Source organism: Phoxinus phoxinus, assembly GCF_949152265.1.
Source record: "Phoxinus phoxinus genome assembly, chromosome: 24".
NCBI classification, from domain to species: Eukaryota; Metazoa; Chordata; class Actinopteri; order Cypriniformes; family Leuciscidae; genus Phoxinus; species Phoxinus phoxinus.
In genome coordinates this window covers 1,554,824-1,575,032 of record NC_136899.1, presented here as the reverse complement: position 1 = coordinate 1,575,032, position 20,209 = coordinate 1,554,824, and the positions used below count along the sequence as shown (strand labels likewise).

The window sequence follows — 20,209 nt, the reverse complement described above, 5'->3', positions numbered from 1 at the left end:
GTAACAAATTATTATTAAGTGAGACCCCTAATGTCAGTCGACATAACGTCTCCATTCCCTCCATCAAGGAATTAGGTTACAACACGTGATTGCGAATTTGCAGGTCAGAGTTCACCAAACTTGAACTTCGGAACGCAGCGAAATGCAAAACTTTTCAGACGAGCTTGCACTTGCGGTCTGACGCATTTCCATGCTTATGAATGAAAGTCAATGGAACGAAAAGTTTAGTGTGACAGTCCCTTTAGTCTGAAAAAAAATTAGAGATGTGCTGAAAATGCAATTTCACTCTCTGAAAGTAGATGGCTTATAGAAAAGAGAAATATATTGGTTTCCCCATAAACCTCTGTAAACAAAGCAGCGCTGTGCTTTTAAACAATGGTTTACTAAGTGCTATTCGTTGGACCTTTGATAAACCAATTTTTATATGGCTCAATACTGCCATAGTATTGTAGTTATAGTATAGACAAGCATTCCTGAATGTGCACTTACCTGTCACTGAGCGTGCACTTACCTGTCACTGAGCTAGTTAAACAGCTCCATGCTTATCAAGGGTTCATCATGCAGGGCTGATTGCATGTGACCATGATCTATATGCTCACGCTGCTTTTTTTCCAGGTTTTTCCCGCTTCCTCCCCAATCAGTAGCGCTGTTTTGTTCTGGCTTTGGCAGTGCATAAAGGCCCATTTTTGTAATAGCACCATGCTACTCTAACAAAATGTAGTTGATGTTTAAATCAAGCACTTTCAAGGACCTATGTTTGTTTTCCCATACTTTCCAGTCCTTGAATCCATGTTTGAAATTCAAGAACTTCAAGTACATTCAAGTAGCGTGGGAACCCTGTTAGTTAAAGTTTTGAATTAGAAAAAAAAACTTTTTTATTTTAGTACAAGTAAAAGTTAAACTAAATGAAAATGAGACATGTTGCCTTGGCTGTCAACTAGCTGAAATAAAGTTAAAAAAAAATCAGTTAATATTCATTTCAAGTACAATAATCTTTATGGTTTATGTTATAAATTAACTATAATAGCTTGTTTTTAAACCCACTGTGTTTCTCAATTAAACTACAGACAAGAATGCCACTGTTGCATTTAATCAATGTGCCATTGTCTGTTTAACACCTACTCCAGCTTTTAAATAAAAAGTTTTGGTAGCAAAACTATCTAAATGGTCTGAAGCAGAAGAGTAGAAAGTGGAGACACAATGGAATCCTATTTAACCCAACTGATGCAAGACCATTCTAGTGCACCCAGGGACAAAAGAAAGCTCAAGGATTACAAAAGGATTACAAACTTTATTAGAAATAAGGTTGCCCCCATTTCTCCCATTCTTGCTCCTGAGATTTGATAAACAAGGGTTAAAAGACAGCTGAGAATGAGGCTCTGTAAAAGATGAGGGGCCTAGAATAGATTGCCCAATTGCTAAGACTAAGTAAGGTGCTTGTTGAGAGGGAGCAGAATAACTGAGGGACGAGAGGTCATGGCAGGTCAGAAACCTCACTAAAGGTCTTGAATGACGGCTCACACGGCTGCCCAAAAAAATCAATGCTGTAGAGCTGACAATACATTAATGGTGTTTAGAAACAGATCTGGGGCTAAGACGGTTAGTTTGACCTGCTTGCCATGTTCTATCTGTTAAGGAGGAATCATTATAAGCATTTTCGTGTTAACTGATGCACAGAAAAAGTAACACTGATGTAATGTATTCAGAATATATTTTGTATCCTAAAGAATACTTTCATGCATTTGTTTTGGGAATCTTTGTAAAGCTGGAAAATCTTTTTCAAGAAAGAATGGGGTGAACATGGAAGAACATGAGTGAAGCTGTTGTTCATTTGAATGACTGCTAATGAAAGGTCATAGTAACAAACAATAACAAGCCAGAGTTGCAGCTGTCTCTGCATTAGGCGAGAACAAAAGGTCACAATTGCAGATATTCATTGTTGCCGTTACAGCTGTCTACTGACAATTTTAATCTTCCGTGACAGCCGTCTTGCTTGTGAGACATTGTTACCTTGTTTTCATCCTTTAGCACAAAGATAAACCTGTGGAATTACCAGTGCATGCCTGTCTCTCTTTGAGGACAGAAAATGACACAGAGTTCTAGAAAAGCTGGAATCTAACTGTCAATTAAGCAATTTTATTTAAAAAGGATTGTGTGAATGTTCAACTATGGTTCAGATACATCATTATACATATAATAGTTTCTATGATGCTTTACGTACATAAAAAACAGACATGTTGTGAATCTGGCCTATGAAACGAACTACAAAATACGAAAGTGAAGGTGAACATTTTAGTATAAAAAACTTTAGTAAAGATCTCATATCTCTAAAAAAGAAGATATAAATATGGGACAAAAATAGCACCATTGTGATCTAGATCCTTTCTGATCTTTTGCGCTACCGCCACACACCACATGCTAAACTATTGTGACTCCTCTAATCTTTAGCGCTACCATCACACACCACATGCTAAACTACTATGACTCACACAAATATTTTTTCAGGCACCCAAAAAGAGCTACACACACAAGTGAGTCGGACCAAATACAGATGGTCAACGTCACACTCATTGTGCCTCTATATAAAGAGTTACCGCACAATATTGCAAGCTCACATCATTGTGCCATCTAAAGGTAAGAGCACACATCATTTTTTATAAAATTGTTTATGGGGACAGAACAATATAATAAGATGACTTGACTTCTCATTTATAAAGTTTATTTTTTTATTGAAAGGACTTGGACATTTTGGGTTTGGATTGCATCTGGTAAGACATGCTTTTATAAAGGTCAACACATTGTGTATGTGTGTGTATGCATTTATGTTTATGCAATGTTTTCTTTTTAAATGCAATAACTAATGAGAATATGTTATATTTTTATATTCATACAGAATTATATTTAATTTATATATTTTTTTCCAAAAAATGTTTTAATTGTAAACAAGTTATAAAAGTTCAGAGAATTTTGTCATCTATTTCTTAGTCTGATTGAAAGATGGGGGATGCTGTGATGGCAGAGTTCGGGCCAGCTGCCCCGTTCTTACGAAAGTCAGACAGGGAGCGTCTGGAGGCCCAAACTCGCCCCTTCGACATGAAGAAGGAATGCTTTGTGCCCGACCCTGCGGTTGAGTACGTCAAAGCCTCCGTCACCAGTAGAGACGGTGACAAAGTCACTGTTGACACTGAATTCGGGAAGGTAAGATCCAATCTCTGCATTGTTGTAGATTGTAGACAGAAGTACAGAGTGACTGTCAACATTTTTTTGTGTTATCCACAGACAGTAACTGTGAAGGAGGATGATGTTCACCCCCAGAACCCGCCAAAGTTTGATAAAATTGAGGACATGGCGATGTTCACCTTCCTGCATGAGCCCGCTGTGCTGTTTAACCTCAAAGAGCGTTACGCAGCCTGGATGATCTACGTGAGTCCAGTTTTAAAACACTCACATGTTCTCTTTATCTTGAATGAGCAGATCTAAACCTTCTGTGAATCTCTTACAGACCTACTCTGGGCTCTTCTGTGTCACTGTGAACCCCTACAAGTGGCTGCCAGTGTACAACCAGGAAGTCGTCAATGCCTATAGAGGAAAAAAACGAACTGAGGCCCCTCCACACATCTTCTCCATCTCAGACAATGCCTACCAGTACATGTTGTCAGGTGATGATCTGACCTGTTATTTTTTTGGATTTTTCTAATGAAATTTCAAGTGGTAAGTTCCTTATGTTTTATTTTCTCACAGACAGAGAAAACCAGTCTGTCCTGATCACGTATGTATATTATGCCGTAGCATAATATTCCTCCTTTCACCAATATTTTCTTTCTGTGCTGTATTTTAATAACCGTTTTCATCCGTTTTAAGTGGAGAATCTGGTGCTGGAAAGACTGTGAACACTAAAAGAGTAATCCAGTACTTTGCGAGCATTGCAGCAGCAACAACCGGCAAGAAGGATTCATCAATGGAGAAAAAGGTGCTTAATTCCCCAAAAACGGCTTATTATGGAAAAATTTATTTACCTACTATATAGCATAGCATACAAAAAAAAATTACTAAATTAAAGATGTCTACAAATTTGGAGTTATATATTATTAAATATTGGATTCACTAATTGTCATAATTTGATTCTCCCATACTTGTATCATATTGCAATGCATTTACACATAACAAACTATTATTATTATTACAAGACTACAAAATGTCCAAAAATATGAATGTCTGTTAACCGAAAAGTAGGTACATCAAACCGTTTACACATGAATTCTCAGGGTACTCTGGAGGATCAAATCATCCAGTGTAATCCTGCTCTGGAGGCTTTCGGTAACGCCAAGACCATCAGAAATGACAACTCCTCCAGATTTGTAAGTTGGGATTTTACATTGGTGTTGTTATTCTATATTGGTTTTCATGATATGTTATACAAGCATGTTATATATTATATCATATATTGCTTTATTTACAGGGTAAATTTATCCGTATCCATTTTGGCCACAGTGGAAAGTTATCTTCTGCTGACATTGAGACTTGTAAGTACTGCCCAACATCATTCCAACAAATCACACATTGATGAAATGTGTAACTGTTTTGAAATTCATCTATTTATCTAATCATTTAGATCTGCTGGAGAAGTCCCGTGTCACTTTTCAGCTCAAGGCTGAGAGAGACTACCACATCTTCTATCAGATTCTGTCCCAGAGAAGACCAGAACTGCTGGGTAAAATTACCCACCATATCTATTAATATTGCCATCTCTAATTAGAAGAGTCTTTTCTGATTTATATTCCCATTTCTCCTTAGAAATGCTGCTCATCACCAACAACCCCTATGACTACGCCTTTATCTCCCAAGGAGAAACACAAGTGGCTTCTATTAATGACGGTGACGAGCTGATGGCCACTGATGTGGGTGTTTGTAAAGACATCACATTATAAAATATTATAAGAAATAGTCCACCCAGCATTTGCAATTTAGTTACCATTAGCACTTTTGATAACCTGTATGACTGCATTTTTGGTGTAGAACATAAATGTATAATGTCTTGGCTGATTTCCAAACAATAAAAGCATATAGTGATCAGGGGCTGTCAATAAGTATTAAAAGGTACCATAAAAGATCCACAAAACTTGTTTTTTGGAAGCCATCTGATTTGTGTGAGGAAAAGATCATTAACATGCTCTACTTTTGTGTTCGTTCTATACCTGTGTAGTCATAAGGTATAGAACGACTTGAAAGATAATTGATTATAAGATAATTTATCTGGTCAGTCTATTCTTTAAAAATAAAGACTTGTAATGTACTTGTCAAAAAGTAGAATATGAAACATTTGCCATGAAATTTAATATGCTCTGTATATTTGCTGTAGGAAGCATTCGATGTGTTGGGCTTCACTCTAGAGGAGAAGAACAGCATCTACAAGCTGACTGGTTCCGTCATGCACTTTGGCAACATGAAGTTCAAACAGAAGCAAAGAGAGGAACAGGCCGAGGCTGATGGGACTGAGGGTCAGTATAACTCGGAAAGTTGGAATCAGTAGAACTTGCAAACATGTTGTATATAGAGTCATAGCTCTGTATTCTTTTTAACATGTAGATGCTGACAAAATCTCATATCTGATGGGCCTAAATTCAGCTGACTTGATCAAGGGTTTGCTCCACCCAAGAGTCAAAGTAGGAAATGAGTGGGTCACCAAGGGACAGAGTGTCCAGCAGGTAATGAATAAAAATAGCATCATTCAGGTTCACTTTCAAAGACATACAACATATTTCATGTCTCTGAAAAATTGCTTTCTAGATTGCAATGTGTCAAATTCTGCAAAATTCAATCTTTTCTTTATTAGGTGTACTACTCTATTGGTGCTCTGGGAAAGTCAGTGTACGAGAAGATGTTTCTTTGGATGGTTGTGAGAATTAACCAATCCCTGGCCACCAAACAGCCTCGCCAGTACTTCATTGGTGTGCTGGACATTGCTGGATTTGAGATCTTTGATGTAAGCTGAAATCAACTGATTATTTTTTATTCATAGAACAAATTCATCAAGCAGTGCAACCTGTGACACCATTGTGATAATACAATATATTCCACCTGCAGTCCAACACCTTTGAGCAGCTCTGCATCAACTTCACTAATGAGAAGTTGCAGCAGTTCTTCAACCACCACATGTTTGTGCTGGAGCAAGAGGAATACAAGAAGGAGGGCATTGAGTGGGTGTTTATTGACTTTGGCATGGACTTGCAGGCTTGTATTGAGCTTATTGAGAAGGTGGGTGAATACTATGTTGATAAATATACTGTGAGGGTAATAGTTTTCAGTCTTAACTCTTGTTAACTTTGTCACTGTCATTGTAGCCCATGGGTATCATGTCCATCCTTGAAGAGGAGTGCATGTTCCCCAAAGCCAGTGATGCAACATTTAAAGCTAAGCTTTATGACAACCATATGGGGAAAAATCCAAACTTCCAAAAGCCTAGGATTGTCAAGGGTAAACCAGAGGCCCATTTTGCCCTTGTTCATTATGCTGGCACTGTGGACTACAACATTTCAAACTGGCTGGTGAAGAACAAAGACCCTCTCAATGAGACGGTAGTAGGGTTTTTCCAGAAGTCAACTCTTAAGCTGTTGTCCATTCTGTTTGCTAATTACGCTACTGATGACTCAGGTAAGTACATATTGAAGTGTGACATAAAAATATAATAAGCACTACTTTTACGGTTTAATACTAGCAAAAATAATTTATTTCACAGCTACAGATTCTGGAGGAAAAGCTGCCAAAGGTAGCAAAAAGAAGGGTTCTTCCTTCCAGACGGTGTCAGCCCTTCATAGGGTATGAAATATTAAAACACTACTTTATCTCATATGGTTTTATTGCATATCAATCTGAATCCTCTGTGGTCTACCAACAGGAGAACTTGAACAAGCTGATGACCAACTTGAGGTCAACTCACCCTCACTTTGTGCGCTGCCTCATCCCCAATGAGACCAAGACTCCTGGTGCGATGGAGAATCCTCTGGTCATGCACCAGCTGCGCTGTAACGGTGTGCTGGAGGGCATCAGGATCTGCAGAAAGGGTTTCCCCAACAGGATCCTGTATGGGGATTTCAAACAACGGTTAGTATGAAACCAAATGGCTTTCATGTCTTACAAAATTCTTCAATTCCTGTTTGCAAATGTAAGCATTTGTTAGAAATAAAATTGAATAAATACAGAAATAATTGTTAATGTGTGTGTTTTTGGGAAGATACCGCATCCTAAATCCTGCTGCTATCCCCGAGGGACAGTTCATTGATAACAAGAAGGGTTCAGAAAAACTTCTGGGCTCTCTGGATATTGATCACAACCAGTACAAGTTAGGACATACAAAGGTATGATTATATTAACATTAACTTTTTCCAAAGCCACATTTCCATTGTCATCTTATTTGACGCAATATTCTTTACAATTCAGGTGTTTTTTAAGGCTGGTCTTCTGGGAACTCTTGAAGAGATGAGAGATGACCGTCTTGCACTTATTATAACTGGAATTCAGTCCAGAGCTCGTGGTTTTCTATCAAGAGATGAGTTCCAGAAAATTGTGGAAAGAAGGTTCGATTTTAGCTCTTTGATTTTTAACATATTTTCCAAGTTACATTTTGTAATTTAAGACTTAAATTTCTTTAAATCCATATTATTTAATATCTACAGAGATTCTTTGTTGGTGATCCAGTGGAACGTACGTGCTTTCATGGGTGTCAAGAATTGGCCCTGGATGAAGCTCTACTTCAAGATCAAGCCTCTGCTGAAAAGTGCAGAGACTGAGAAAGAAATGGCCAACATGAAGGAGGAATTCACCAAGTTGAAGGAGGCTTATGCCAAATCTGAAGCCCGCAGAAAGGAGCTTGAGGAAAAGATGGTTTCTCTTCTCCAAGAGAAGAACGACCTGCAGCTTTTAGCACAGACTGTAAGTTCACATGGGACTACAACTCTGCACTTTTCACATTTCAAACAAATCAGAAAACAAAACAAGTTTTCTTTTTTTTTTTTATGTTGATAGGAGCAAGATAATCTTACAGATGCTGAGGAGAGATGTGAAGGTCTGATCAAGAGCAAGATCCAGCTTGAGGCCAAAGTCAAAGAAATGACAGAGAGACTGGAGGATGAAGATGAAATGAATGCTGAGCTGACTGCAAAGAAACGAAAGCTAGAGGATGAATGTTCTGAGCTCAAGAAGGACATTGATGATCTTGAGCTCACTCTGGCCAAAGTAGAGAAAGAGAAACATGCCACTGAGAACAAGGTCAGTTTTCAACACTGAACCTGTTATTGATGCTAGAATGGCGAGTTAAGAGCCTCTTGAAACAATAACACATTTCTACAGGTTAAAAACATGATAGAAGAGATGGCAGCTTTGGATGAGATTATCGCTAAGCTGACCAAGGAGAAGAAAGCTCTTCAGGAGGCCCATCAGCAAACGCTGGATGACCTCCAGAGTGAGGAAGACAAAGTCAACACACTAACCAAAGCCAAAGCCAAGTTGGAGCAACAAGTGGATGATGTAAGAGTCAGAAAACACAACACTAGAATTAAAATGAGAAACATTTAAAGTAATTAGTCAATTATTTATATTTTTTGCATGAAAATCAGCTTGAAGGTTCTTTGGAACATGAAAAGAAAATTCGTATGGATCTTGAGAGAGCTAAAAGAAAGCTTGAGGGTGACTTGAAGTTGACTCAAGAGAGTGTGATGGATTTGGAAAATGATAAGCAGCAGACGGAGGAGCGGCTAAAGAAGTAATATACTTTATTAAATATAAAATCCAATTTTAATATTAAAAGATATTTGGTAATTCTTTAAAATAAGGTTCCAGTTTACTTTAGTTAACTATATTTAACATTAACGAACAATGAAAAATACTTCATGTAAATAGTTCATGTAAATTTAAACATTCACCAACACATTATTAAGCTTCATTGTTAGCTGACACAAGCTAACAATTAACATTTTCTTTTTATCAATTAATGTCAACAAAGTTTCATAAATACTGTAACAAATTTTTACCTAAAAAAGCAGTATCTAACGTTAACTAATGGAACCTTAATGTAAAGTGTTACCAGATATTTTTAATGTGAAATTGTATGTAATCATTCATCCTGTTTACTTGGCAGAAAAGACTTTGAAATAAGCCAGCTCAATAGCAAGATTGAAGACGGACAAGCTTTGGAGTCCCAACTCCAGAAAAAACTGAAAGAGTTGCAGGTAAACTTTAAATCTGTCTTAAAATAGATTAGTTAGGAATTGTAATCTTAATTTTGAATTTTTGCACATTACTAGGCCAGAATTGAAGAGCTTGAGGAAGAGCTGGAGGCTGAGAGAGCTGCTCGTGCTAAAGTTGAGAAACAGAGAGCTGATCTGTCCAGAGAACTGGAAGAGATCAGTGAGAGGTTGGAGGAGGCTGGTGGAGCCACTGTTTCCCAGATTGAGATGAACAAGAAACGTGAAGCTGAGTTCCAGAAACTGCGCAGAGACCTTGAAGAGTCCACTCTGCATCATGAGGCCACTGCGGCTACACTGAGGAAGAAACATGCAGACAGTGTGGCTGATCTGGGAGAGCAGATTGACAACCTCCAGAGAGTGAAGCAGAAGCTGGAGAAAGAGAAGAGTGAACTCAAACTGGAACTTGACGATGTGGTCTCCAACATGGAACAGCTTGTAAAGGCAAAGGTGAGTAAGGGAAATTATGTTTGGTGTCTAACTTATGTGTTGTCAGTCAAAGAAAGCAATCAATAGTCAAAGAAAGCAATCAATTATGATATAATTTATCCTCAAGACAAACCTGGAGAAAATGTGCAGAACTCTGGAAGACCAGATGAGTGAGTACAGAACCAAGGCTGAGGAAGGACAGCGCACAATCAATGATTTCACCATGCAAAAATCCAAGCTGCAAACTGAAAATGGTAAGAACACAAAATATTGTCTTGTTACCAACTGTACCATAATGATACATGGGAAAAAAGTAAATCTTTTTTTTTTTATATTGCGTGTTAGGTGAACTTGCCAGACAGCTTGAGGAGAAAAACTCCCTGGTGTCTCAGTTAACCAGAGGCAAGCAGTCCAACACTCAGCAAATTGAAGACCTCAAGAGACAGCTCGAAGAAGAAATCAAGGTTTTCAAAATCTCCTTCTATATCTATTTTTTTTTTGTTGCTAAAATCCACTATTGTAATAAACAACTGGCCCCAAATATTTGTTTATCTTCAGGCTAAGAATGCCCTGGCCCATGCAGTTCAATCTGCTCGTCATGATGCTGATCTGCTGAGGGAGCAATATGAAGAGGAGCAAGAAGCCAAGGCTGAGCTCCAGCGTGGAATGTCCAAGGCAAACTCTGAAGTGGCTCAGTGGAGAACCAAGTATGAAACTGATGCCATCCAGAGGACTGAGGAGCTGGAGGAAGCAAAGTAAGAAACAAACAATATTTACAAGTTTTGTCTTTAGTGATTAGACACTTTTCTAAATTTTCTGCTATAGGCTGTGGCCTTTTAAATACATTTAAATACCGTTTAATGAATGATGCTTCAGATGTTCGATATAATTTGTATTTCGATTATTACAGGAAGAAACTGACTCAGCGTCTGCAAGATGCAGAAGAAGCTGTGGAAGCTGTTAATGCTAAATGCTCCTCGCTGGAGAAGACCAAGCACAGGCTGCAGAATGAGATTGAAGATCTCATGGTGGATGTGGAGAGATCCAATGCTGCTGCTGCTGCTCTGGACAAGAAGCAAAGAAACTTTGATAAAGTAAGAAGAGAAATTACATTTTGTCATTAGCTGGATAAATTTGCCATATATTTACAAAATAAAATATCAGCAAACTGCACTGCTCCCATTGACTAATTGGCCTTGTTAAATTAAACCAGGTCCTGGCTGAGTGGAAGCAGAAGTATGAGGAGTCCCAAACTGAACTGGAAAGTGCCCAAAAAGAAGCTAGATCTCTGAGCACTGAACTCTTTAAATTGAAAAACTCGTATGAGGAGTCATTGGACCACCTGGAGTGCATGAAGAGGGAGAACAAGAATCTCCAAGGTAAAAGTAGTTTTTAAGACTCCAAACCATTACTTTAATTGCTAGTATTAGTGAGCTCACATGTTATTTCTATTGCACAGCGGAAATTTCTGATCTCACTGAGCAACTTGGTGAGAGTGGGAAGAATATTCATGAGCTGGAGAAACTACGAAAACAACTGGAGCAGGAGAAACAAGAGATACAAACTGCTCTCGAAGAGGCTGAGGTAAAAGAACAACCATTTTCCCCAAAGTTCTTATTAATTTGACAACTCTTTGATTTAAATCAAGCTGTTGTTTAAAGTAATTGATCATACCAGATTATTTTAAGGGAGGTCACCTCCCACCCCAAAATATTTAAATCTCCATTATAACAAACATCCATTTTACTCTTCATAGGGTTCCCTTGAACACGAGGAAGGAAAGATACTTAGAGCTCAGCTGGAGTTCAATCAGGTCAAAGCTGAAATTGAACGTAAGCTGACAGAGAAAGATGAAGAGATGGAACAGACAAAGAGGAACTTGCAGAGAATGGTGGATACCCTGCAGAGCTCACTGGAATCAGAGACACGCAGCAGGAATGAAGCTCTTAGACTGAAGAAGAAGATGGAGGGAGACCTCAATGAGATGGAGATTCAGCTCAGCCAGGCTAACAGACAGGCATCAGAAGCCCAGAAGCAACTCAAGGGTCTTCATGGACATCTCAAAGTATGACAAATCTTCAAATCAAGATTTTACTAGATTTTACTTAGGTGAAATCCAACGTAGTTATTCAGTCTTTTCATTAGTAAAACTTGTACTTTACAGGATGCCCAACTGCAACTAGATGACGCTCTCCGTTGTAATGATGATCTTAAAGAGAACTTCGCCATTGTGGAGAGACGCAACAATCTGCTGCAGGCTGAACTGGATGAGCTGAGATCCATGCTGGAACAAACTGAGAGAGGAAGAAAACTGGCGGAGCAGGAACTGCTGGATGTCAGTGAGAGAGTTCAGCTCCTGCATTCTCAGGTATGACACATCTGTATTAGACAAATAAAACCTTTAAACCCATTCTTAGTATCAATATCAACTAGAGACTACATGAATGTCAATATTGTCTATGTTCAGAACACCAGCCTGCTGAATCAGAAGAAGAAGCTGGAGGGAGATAACACTCAGCTTCAAACTGAGGTTGAAGAGGCAGTGCAGGAGTGCAGGAATGCTGAGGAAAAAGCCAAGAAGGCCATCACTGATGCTGCCATGATGGCAGAGGAGCTGAAGAAGGAGCAGGACACCAGTGCTCATCTGGAGCGCATGAAGAAGAACATGGAGCAGACCATCAAGGACCTGCAGCACCGTCTGGATGAGGCTGAGCAGATCGCCATGAAGGGTGGCAAGAAGCAGGTCCAGAAACTGGAAGCCAGGGTAAGTTTTTAGAAACAAGTATAGAGTGTTTTCTGTAAAAATGCTTATTCTAAGATTTTAAATTTTTATACATAAATTGTTACACAACTGTTAGGTGAGAGAGCTGGAAAGTGAGGTGGAGATAGAACAGAGAAAGGCCAGTGACTCGGTCAAGGGGATTCGTAAATATGAGAGACGCATCAAAGAGCTCACCTACCAGGTAGGAAAAATGTTGCCTCATAAAATTTTTGCCCCTGCTTGATTTGATCATGTTATTTATTGAAATATGTTTATGCTGCGTTCACACCAAACGTGAATAGAACGTCAAATCCGCGTCTAGTTGGACGCTTAAACATTTTGAATCCATTGGCGTCGTAAAAGCAAGCGTTTGAAGTGAAATTGACACGCGTCCGAGGCGAAATCCGCTTCTTGTGGGCGGGGCAAGTGCTAGGCGGTTGTCTGTTTGCAAGATGGGTGATGTTGATCGAGCATTCATTGAAAGAGTTATAAATAATTTATTATTTATTATCGCTCTGTATTTGCTCTGGAGAGCAGATTAGCGGCGTAGGGGTCATCGTCGCCATACTTGGGTCCACCAGACCATCCAGAGGCGTACCCAGTTTTGAGAGCTTCACCATTTGCTCCAGGAGCTGCGCCTGGATGACAGCAGCTTTCAGCGGTACTTCCGCCTGTCCCGCGCCCAGTTTGATGACCTGTTATCCCGCATTGGAGCAAGGATCACCCTCACCCACCTAATCTATAATTTATTTTTGTTTGGATGATAAGTGAAGCCAGCCTCCAAAAGTAATTAACCTGTCCTGTGATTTTTTTTCTCTCACACAACACTGTCCAGACACAAACTATGTTCTTATACACTAAAGTATGTTGGTTGTCTTTACATTGAGATAATGTTTCATATAATCTAGATTTAGATATGGAATAAATAGCATTCAATACAAAATGAATATGCCTCTTATATTAAAATTAAGTTTTTATGTGATAAAAGATTTGCTTTGTTGTACATTAGAACCACACCAGGCATTTAGTCATATTACAAAATAATTTATTGAGGCCAAACATATAAAATAACATTATAAACTGAAAAGCGAGCCAGTCCTCGTTTATCACGTTACTTCACCACGTGACAGCAGCAAGCAGGCTCCTGATTGGTTAACGCGGCGTGAACTGACGCCAAAGTTCAGATTTTTCAACTCGGGTGTCAGACGTGAAATCACGTCAAACGCGTGAATGCACAAAAAAGACCAAATAAAATCGCTCAATTCGCCTCATTTGCGCGGCAAATTCACATCCACCGTGGGGCGCTAAATGCCTCATTCGCACCGCAGGACCTCCAGACGTGCGTAAACGCGTCTTTACATTGACTTAACATGGAAATCACTCGCACCACACGCTCTATTCGCGTTTGGTGTGAACGCAGCATTACAGTATTTAAATGTATATACTAAAAAATTTTTTTGCTTTGCATAGACTGAGGAAGACCGAAAGAATCTGGCTCGCCTGCAGGATCTGGTGGACAAACTCCAGCTGAAGGTCAAATCCTACAAGAGATCTGTTGAGGATGCGGTGAGTATTTTCCCCCACTGATGCCATCATATGATATGACTTCTGTAGTAATTGCATCTTTTGATTTTCACAAATGCTGTTGTGTGTAATCTTTAGGAAGAACAAGCCAATTCCAATCTGGGCAAGTTCCGTAAGATACAGCATGAGCTGGATGAGGCAGAGGAGAGGGCTGATATTGCTGAATCTCAGGTCAACAAGCTGAGAGCCAAGAGCCGTGATACAGGATCCAATAAAGTAAGAGTAGGCACTTAAAACAAGTAATTTTGGTCATAAAAATAAATATCTCAGAAAAGCCACAAATAAATAGTCACAGTTAAGTCGACTTGATAGTTCAACTCTATATCTGCACTTTTTAGGTTGGAGAAGGTTGTGTTTAGATTTGGCATGTTTGGTTTGATTAAAACGAACCCTGGTGAAATTACTCTTTTAGTGCGGTTAATTTGAATAAGTGGGTACGCTGCCATCTGAACCAAACCTGATCTGACCCGCCATGTGTGCACCAAACAAGCGAAATGAGACCCCTTAAAGATGGGCATTGGTCCGATTCCAAACAAACTCTGGTAGAGTTTGAACGAAATATAAATGCAACACAGACCAAAAAACGAACTAACAACAGGAAGATAAGACCCTAAAAATGACAGAATACTGACGCATACCTGTTTTTTTCACGTTATAGTCATGATGTTAAAGGCAATTTGGTAAAGGCATTAGAACGGCGTCTCCTAGTAGCAGATCTTCGTTTGTGTAGCAGATCTTCTAATGTTTTTACATCGTTTTACATACATTTTATAAGCTCCTCATGAGTTGTCAGCTGGTCAAAATACCATCATATGTAGGATACGCATATACAACGAGCGCATTTAGCCCAGCACACAGAATTGTTTTGAATGTTCGGTACGTTCCGTCACAAAATAGGCAATACGTCATAAAAGCAAACCAATCAGGTTGTGAACGTATCCCTATGCCTTTAAGGTCTGTATCTTTAGGTTTGGTGTTAAAAATGGCAATCTGAATGCTAAGCGGACCAGAACTAAAAAAAAATTATTTTTTTTTGGTTTTTAATGGCTGGACCAAGCGAACCGAACTACAAGTGTGAACACACCCTTAGTGACTAAGATATGAATAGCAAGTAGTTTCAAGAACTACACTTGATGAAATCCATTTAGCTATTTAACAAGAGTGGCTATTAAAAAAAGCAAACAAACATCAATATTGATTAGCGATGTAGAGTTTAAGCCATTTTGAATTGGATCAGCTTACCGTTAACATTTTTTTTCCCTTTTTCTTCCTAACAGAAGGGGGCTGATGAAGAGTGAAACTATAAGATGGATCTCTCTAAACATTGATTGCTGTGACAATCTCTTCTGTAGTTCTGTAGAATAAACCAAACATGAAAATGAATACCTCATCCTCTTTTTTTGAACAATCTAGACATTGCAATATCCCAACATGATCTTGAACACAATACTAAATCAGTTGCCTGAATGTACTCTAAGTGACACAGACTAGGCTGTCTAGTCTAAGTTCTAATTCAAACTTGAAATGTTCTTAAATTGTCATTTTAAGTAGTGTCAACCATACAAAGATAGTTTAAAAAAAAAATGTAATGCCTCCATCAAAGCCATTCAATTAGATTTATTCAGTTTTGGCAGAGCAGGAAAATGCAGGAAAAAATTTAAGTACTATATGATAATATCAAACATAGACCATTTCATCTCTTTGGTGAATGTGAATTATCATTCGAATTACAGTAAAAAAGAATGATTAATTATTGTTGTGATGCAGTTCAGCACTATACAGCAGAATCTCTTTCTCATCAATTATGTTGCCAATATATTAATTCTAAACCTAAAGTAACCTCCACAATTCTGTGAATGTGAGAGCTGCAATAGTCAGTCACCACCACTTGAGAGCAGCACCACCATTACATCTCATATGAAGCTTTGTTTCTAGGAGTCCATGTAAAGCAGGATGGGTTTGGGGATTGCTTAGGGAAAAATGTTTTTGCTACCTTTGCTACAACTTTGCAATAAGGTTCAATTTGTTAAAATGTGTTAATGCATTATGCACGATGTACAACAATGTATCAATTTACGTAAATGTTTATGCCATATTTAAATACACACATTTTCATTAATTTATTTCATGTATTAAAAGTCAAACTCATTTGAAAAAATGTATATAGAGAAATTAATATTAACCTATATTCCTATGCTGTAAAACCATTGTTCATTGTTAGTTAGTTACCTAATTCATAAACAAATGCATAAATGAACTAAACCTTATTGTAAAGTGTTAGTAATTACACTAACAGTAACAAGTGAGAAAATACTGTGTATGTGAGAGAGTAACATGCGATAACTCTCTCAATATCCTGATGTTTATGAACAATCCTCCTGAGAACAGTACAACTTTCCATTATATAACTGACTTTGATCTTAATGTATGTCAGTGTCTATTATATTCACTAATAATTACACTATTGACCCTTCCTTTACCCCTTAAACCACCCTTAAAAATACCCATACCACCAAATCTGTACCTAACTTTACCCGTATCCACCTCAATAACAGCTAAATGTTTTGGGTAGCACTTTATTTTACAGTCCTTTTCTGCATATACATACTATGCACTTATTATAGCAATTACAATAACCGGGTTATAACTAGGTACTAACCCTGAACCTAAGTCTTAACCTAACCTTAACCCATTTAGTTACCAGTATTTTCGGACAAAGTCGGACACGTAACGGTAATTAACATGATTAGCCTTTTGATTGACTACATGATCAAACAGCTAATAATGTGTTGCTAATGTTACACACACCATGTTCCCGTTTGCCATCTGCCTTCTAGGCAAGGCAAGTTTATTTATATAGCACATTTCATACACAATGGTAATTCAGAGTGCTTTACATAGAAGAAATTAAAATAATTTAAAATAAATAAGAATAATTAAAACAGTTTAGAATAAATAATAAAGTAAAATACAGTACAAACAGTCGGACGAACAGTGGCACAGTGCTCATTCAGTAAATGCACAGCTAAACAGATGTGTTTTGAGTCTGGATTTGAATGTGACTACTGTAGGAGCACACCTGATCTCTTCTAAAACTCAGCATCCTTAGAAACACTTTGAACAACTTAGAATGTCAGTAAAGAAAGGCATATAGTTCATCATAACATCGTAATATACATAATATGCATAAGATACATAATTCACCCACTATATTGCTAAATGTACACAATTTTTCATATTAACAAAAAAATATACCAAGATGGATTCTCTTGAGACCCCTCTTGACGCAGTTAATGATATGCTAAAGACCGCCCTGCATGTAGACCTGACCATTTTTGAGACTGTCTTTGATTTACAGCAGTTTTCAGAAGAAAATACTCAGCAATGGTGTTGACTCATGAATTTGCACATGGTTTGTCTTAAAGCATATTAAAAACACCAGATAAACACATAAACATTAAAAACTTGATTTTCACCACAGGGGGTCTTTAAACGTTTTGGGTGAGTAACTACATTTCGCGGACGTGTGATAGTTGTTAGACTTAGAAAAAGTTGTTCGAAAAATGTGCCAAAGCGATTGAGAAAAACTGTAATGGTTCTCACATATTATGACCATGAGTTTAATTCAATATTTATGAAATATGGTATTTACATTTTTCCTGTCAATTACAACACAGAGCAACTAAAAATCTAAAAGAAAAAGCATTGCTTTGCATTACCTTCATCTGTGCTTCAGATATTTGTTGGATCTTCTCCTGCAGGGATCCCAATGTTTGTGTGGCTGAGATAGAAAAAACAGGGACAAGAGAGTGAGGGAAAAATAAACATTTGTCAACAAAAAATAAAATGTATTAATAAAAAAATAAACAAGGTCTAAAGTCATGCCAATCCTGCCTAATGGAAGCACTTAATGTGTTATTATGGAGAACAATCAAATTCAGATAGATAGATAGAGGTACATCATGCAAATATTAATACCTGTATTCTCTGTCTCCATGATCCAGCTGGCTTGAACAAGGGATAAAGAAGAAATGACAAGCAACTCAAAGGAGCAAAAGCGTCATGTGACGTCCAAGTAAATCAAACAGACCCCCCTTAGTCTCCATTAATAGCCTGCTCAATGGTCATGATGCAAAATGGGTCAAGTTATTGACCTTCTGGTGAGCTTAGACGACAAAGGGCCTAAACAGCTGAAAATGAACCGCCTCCGTCTCAGGGAAGAGTGTGGATAGGAATGTTCCACCTCGTCATAGCAAGAGATGGATCTGCAGCTAAAGGAAAAGAGACAGGTTCCTGTCTCCTGTTAATCCAATGTGAAGGACTTAATTAGGCACTCGTGCAAACCACTAAAACCATGTAAGCAACATGCCACAAATAATTTCACTTTTTTTAACCTTCAAGACCTGTTAATAAGAAAATCAAACAGGCAGAATGAACTTATATGTACCTAATGTCAATTTTCCTTAGACAGGCAATGTGATAAGTTTGAGCCAATTTGTGCATTAACATTCAATGAGAGGTAGCCATAGCTTTTGAAAGTTCAAGGTGGTTCAACAATATCTCAAGCATGACATAGTCATAGGCATTAGGTCATGTAACTGATGGACGTCTACAGATGAGACATGTCCTACATACTATCTGATCTCTATCACAGAGGCACTCAAAGGGATTTAACAGGTTATCTTTGTCCTCAGGGCTAAAGTAAAAGAAACAATGCCACGTAAACAAGACAACTTAAAGGGTACGATTTTCGCATTAATCCATGGTCACGGTAGATTTTGAGCATGCAAAGTTTCGTTGGACAAGGCAACAGTCGTGATAATAGTCGTGACTCGTGTTACGCTCTGCAGCATCGTTTTTATAAACATGAATTCAACATATAAAAAATAGTCATACATTCCAAATTTAAAGATATACAATCTACTCAACTTTGCTGCAAAAATATTGTTATTTTAATTCAGCCAAGAGCTCACGCTGTGATGTATCGATCTTCTACTGGTCACACCTTTTCACGTGATTGCGAATTCGCAGATCAGAGTTCACAAAACTTGAACTTTGGAACGCAGCGGAATGCAAAGCTTTTTGCATGAGCTTGCGGTCTGACGATTTGCATGTGTATAAATTAAAGTCAAAGGAATGACCATCCCTTTAGTCTGAACAAAAATGACAGATGCGCTGAAAATGCGATTTGACTATCTATACGTTTTTTTTTTTTTCCTCCCCAATCAGTAGCGCTGTTTTGTTCTGGCTTTGGCAGAGCATAAAGGCCATTCTTTTGGTAATAGCACCATGCTACTCTAACAAAACCTATGGACCTATGTTTGTTTTCACATACTTTCCAGTCCTTGAATTCAAGTACTTTCAAGAAGCATGGAAAACCTGTTAGTTAAAGTTTTTGTCTTTTTAAAAGTTTTTATTTTAATACATCAAGTTAAACTAAATTAAAATAAGACATGTTGCCTTGACTGGCAACTTTTACTTTTATTTCAGTTGATGTTCATTTCAAGTAATGAAAATGTTTATGGTTTTAGTTAGTTAAAGCTGCAGTCCGCAGTTTTTCCTCTTTGTCGCCATCTCTGTTCGAAATCTGCAATTGCAGTTATTCGCGGAATTATCAACTTTACGTGGGTTGTGAAAATGCATAGCACAGCGTGGGTGAATCCAATGTTTTGAGGAGAACGTGCGGCTGTCAGTCGCCGCACTGGTGTGGATACTGGCATTCGCAATCACAGATTATACTTTTTGGAAGTATGACCAACATAATAATTTTCAACGGAAAATGTTATCTGAATAAGTAAGTAACATCCACTGTTCTGACCAACTAAAGGAAAAAAATAATTCCAGTAAATAGCGCTTTAAATCTAATTTTTAGTAGCAAAACTAACTAGGAAGTAGAGACACAATGGATTCCTATTTAACCCAACAGATGCATGAATGCAGAATGCATTCTAGTGCACCCAGTGACAAAAGAAAGCTCTGATTACAAACGTTATTAGACATAAGGTTGCCCCCATTTCTTCCATTCTTGCTCCTGTGTTTTGATAAACAAGGGTAAATAGACAGGTCAGAATGAGGCTCTGTAAAGGATGAGGGGCCTAGAATAGATTGCCCAAGTGCTAAGACTAAGTAAGGTGCTTGTTGAGAGGGTGCAGAATAACTGAGGGACGAGAGGTCATGGCAGGCCAGAAACCTCACA

At 38.1% G+C, this 20,209-nt stretch overlaps 1 protein-coding gene and 1 long non-coding RNA gene across 2 annotated transcripts in view; one reads left to right on the top strand and one right to left on the bottom strand.

Annotated features, from left to right (window-relative positions):
- LOC306992809 overlaps window positions 1-17,797 on the bottom strand; it is a 30,050-nt gene extending 12,253 nt beyond the window's left edge. The window contains exons 1-2 of the long non-coding RNA XR_013796342.1: window positions 17,733-17,797; window positions 15,256-15,367 (exon numbers count right to left, since the gene is read on the bottom strand). This is a non-coding gene — a long non-coding RNA (uncharacterized lncRNA). The remainder of the gene's footprint in view (window positions 1-15,255; window positions 15,368-17,732) is intronic.
- Window positions 2,612-15,396, top strand: LOC306992796 (myosin-7-like). Its single transcript, XM_079601990.1, has 39 exons — window positions 2,612-2,634; window positions 2,737-2,768; window positions 2,986-3,198; window positions 3,280-3,423; window positions 3,503-3,659; window positions 3,742-3,769; window positions 3,862-3,970; window positions 4,266-4,358; window positions 4,460-4,523; window positions 4,613-4,711; window positions 4,795-4,898; window positions 5,360-5,498; window positions 5,587-5,705; window positions 5,834-5,983; window positions 6,085-6,255; window positions 6,342-6,651; window positions 6,737-6,816; window positions 6,896-7,101; window positions 7,232-7,355; window positions 7,438-7,574; window positions 7,674-7,929; window positions 8,023-8,265; window positions 8,347-8,523; window positions 8,613-8,758; window positions 9,134-9,224; window positions 9,300-9,689; window positions 9,796-9,922; window positions 10,014-10,132; window positions 10,227-10,423; window positions 10,579-10,762; window positions 10,882-11,047; window positions 11,128-11,252; window positions 11,425-11,733; window positions 11,833-12,036; window positions 12,136-12,432; window positions 12,527-12,631; window positions 13,900-13,995; window positions 14,092-14,229; window positions 15,291-15,396. Exons 3-39 carry the CDS (start codon window positions 2,998-3,000, stop codon window positions 15,309-15,311), a joined length of 5,826 nt encoding a protein of 1,941 aa, XP_079458116.1. The 5' UTR covers window positions 2,612-2,634; window positions 2,737-2,768; window positions 2,986-2,997; the 3' UTR covers window positions 15,312-15,396.
- Window positions 17,798-20,209: the final 2,412 nt, after the last annotated feature.

Excerpts from the sequence above, each read along its gene's own strand:
- LOC306992796 (XM_079601990.1), top strand. The coding sequence starts at position 2,998 with ATGGGGGATGCTGTGATGGCAGAGTTCGGGCCAGCTGCCCCGTTCTTA. Across the intron at positions 4,359-4,459 it reads ATGACAACTCCTCCAGATTT|GGTAAATTTATCCGTATCCA; the intron begins GTAAGTTGGGAT and ends CTTTATTTACAG. Across the intron at positions 7,575-7,673 it reads CAGAAAATTGTGGAAAGAAG|AGATTCTTTGTTGGTGATCC; the intron begins GTTCGATTTTAG and ends TAATATCTACAG.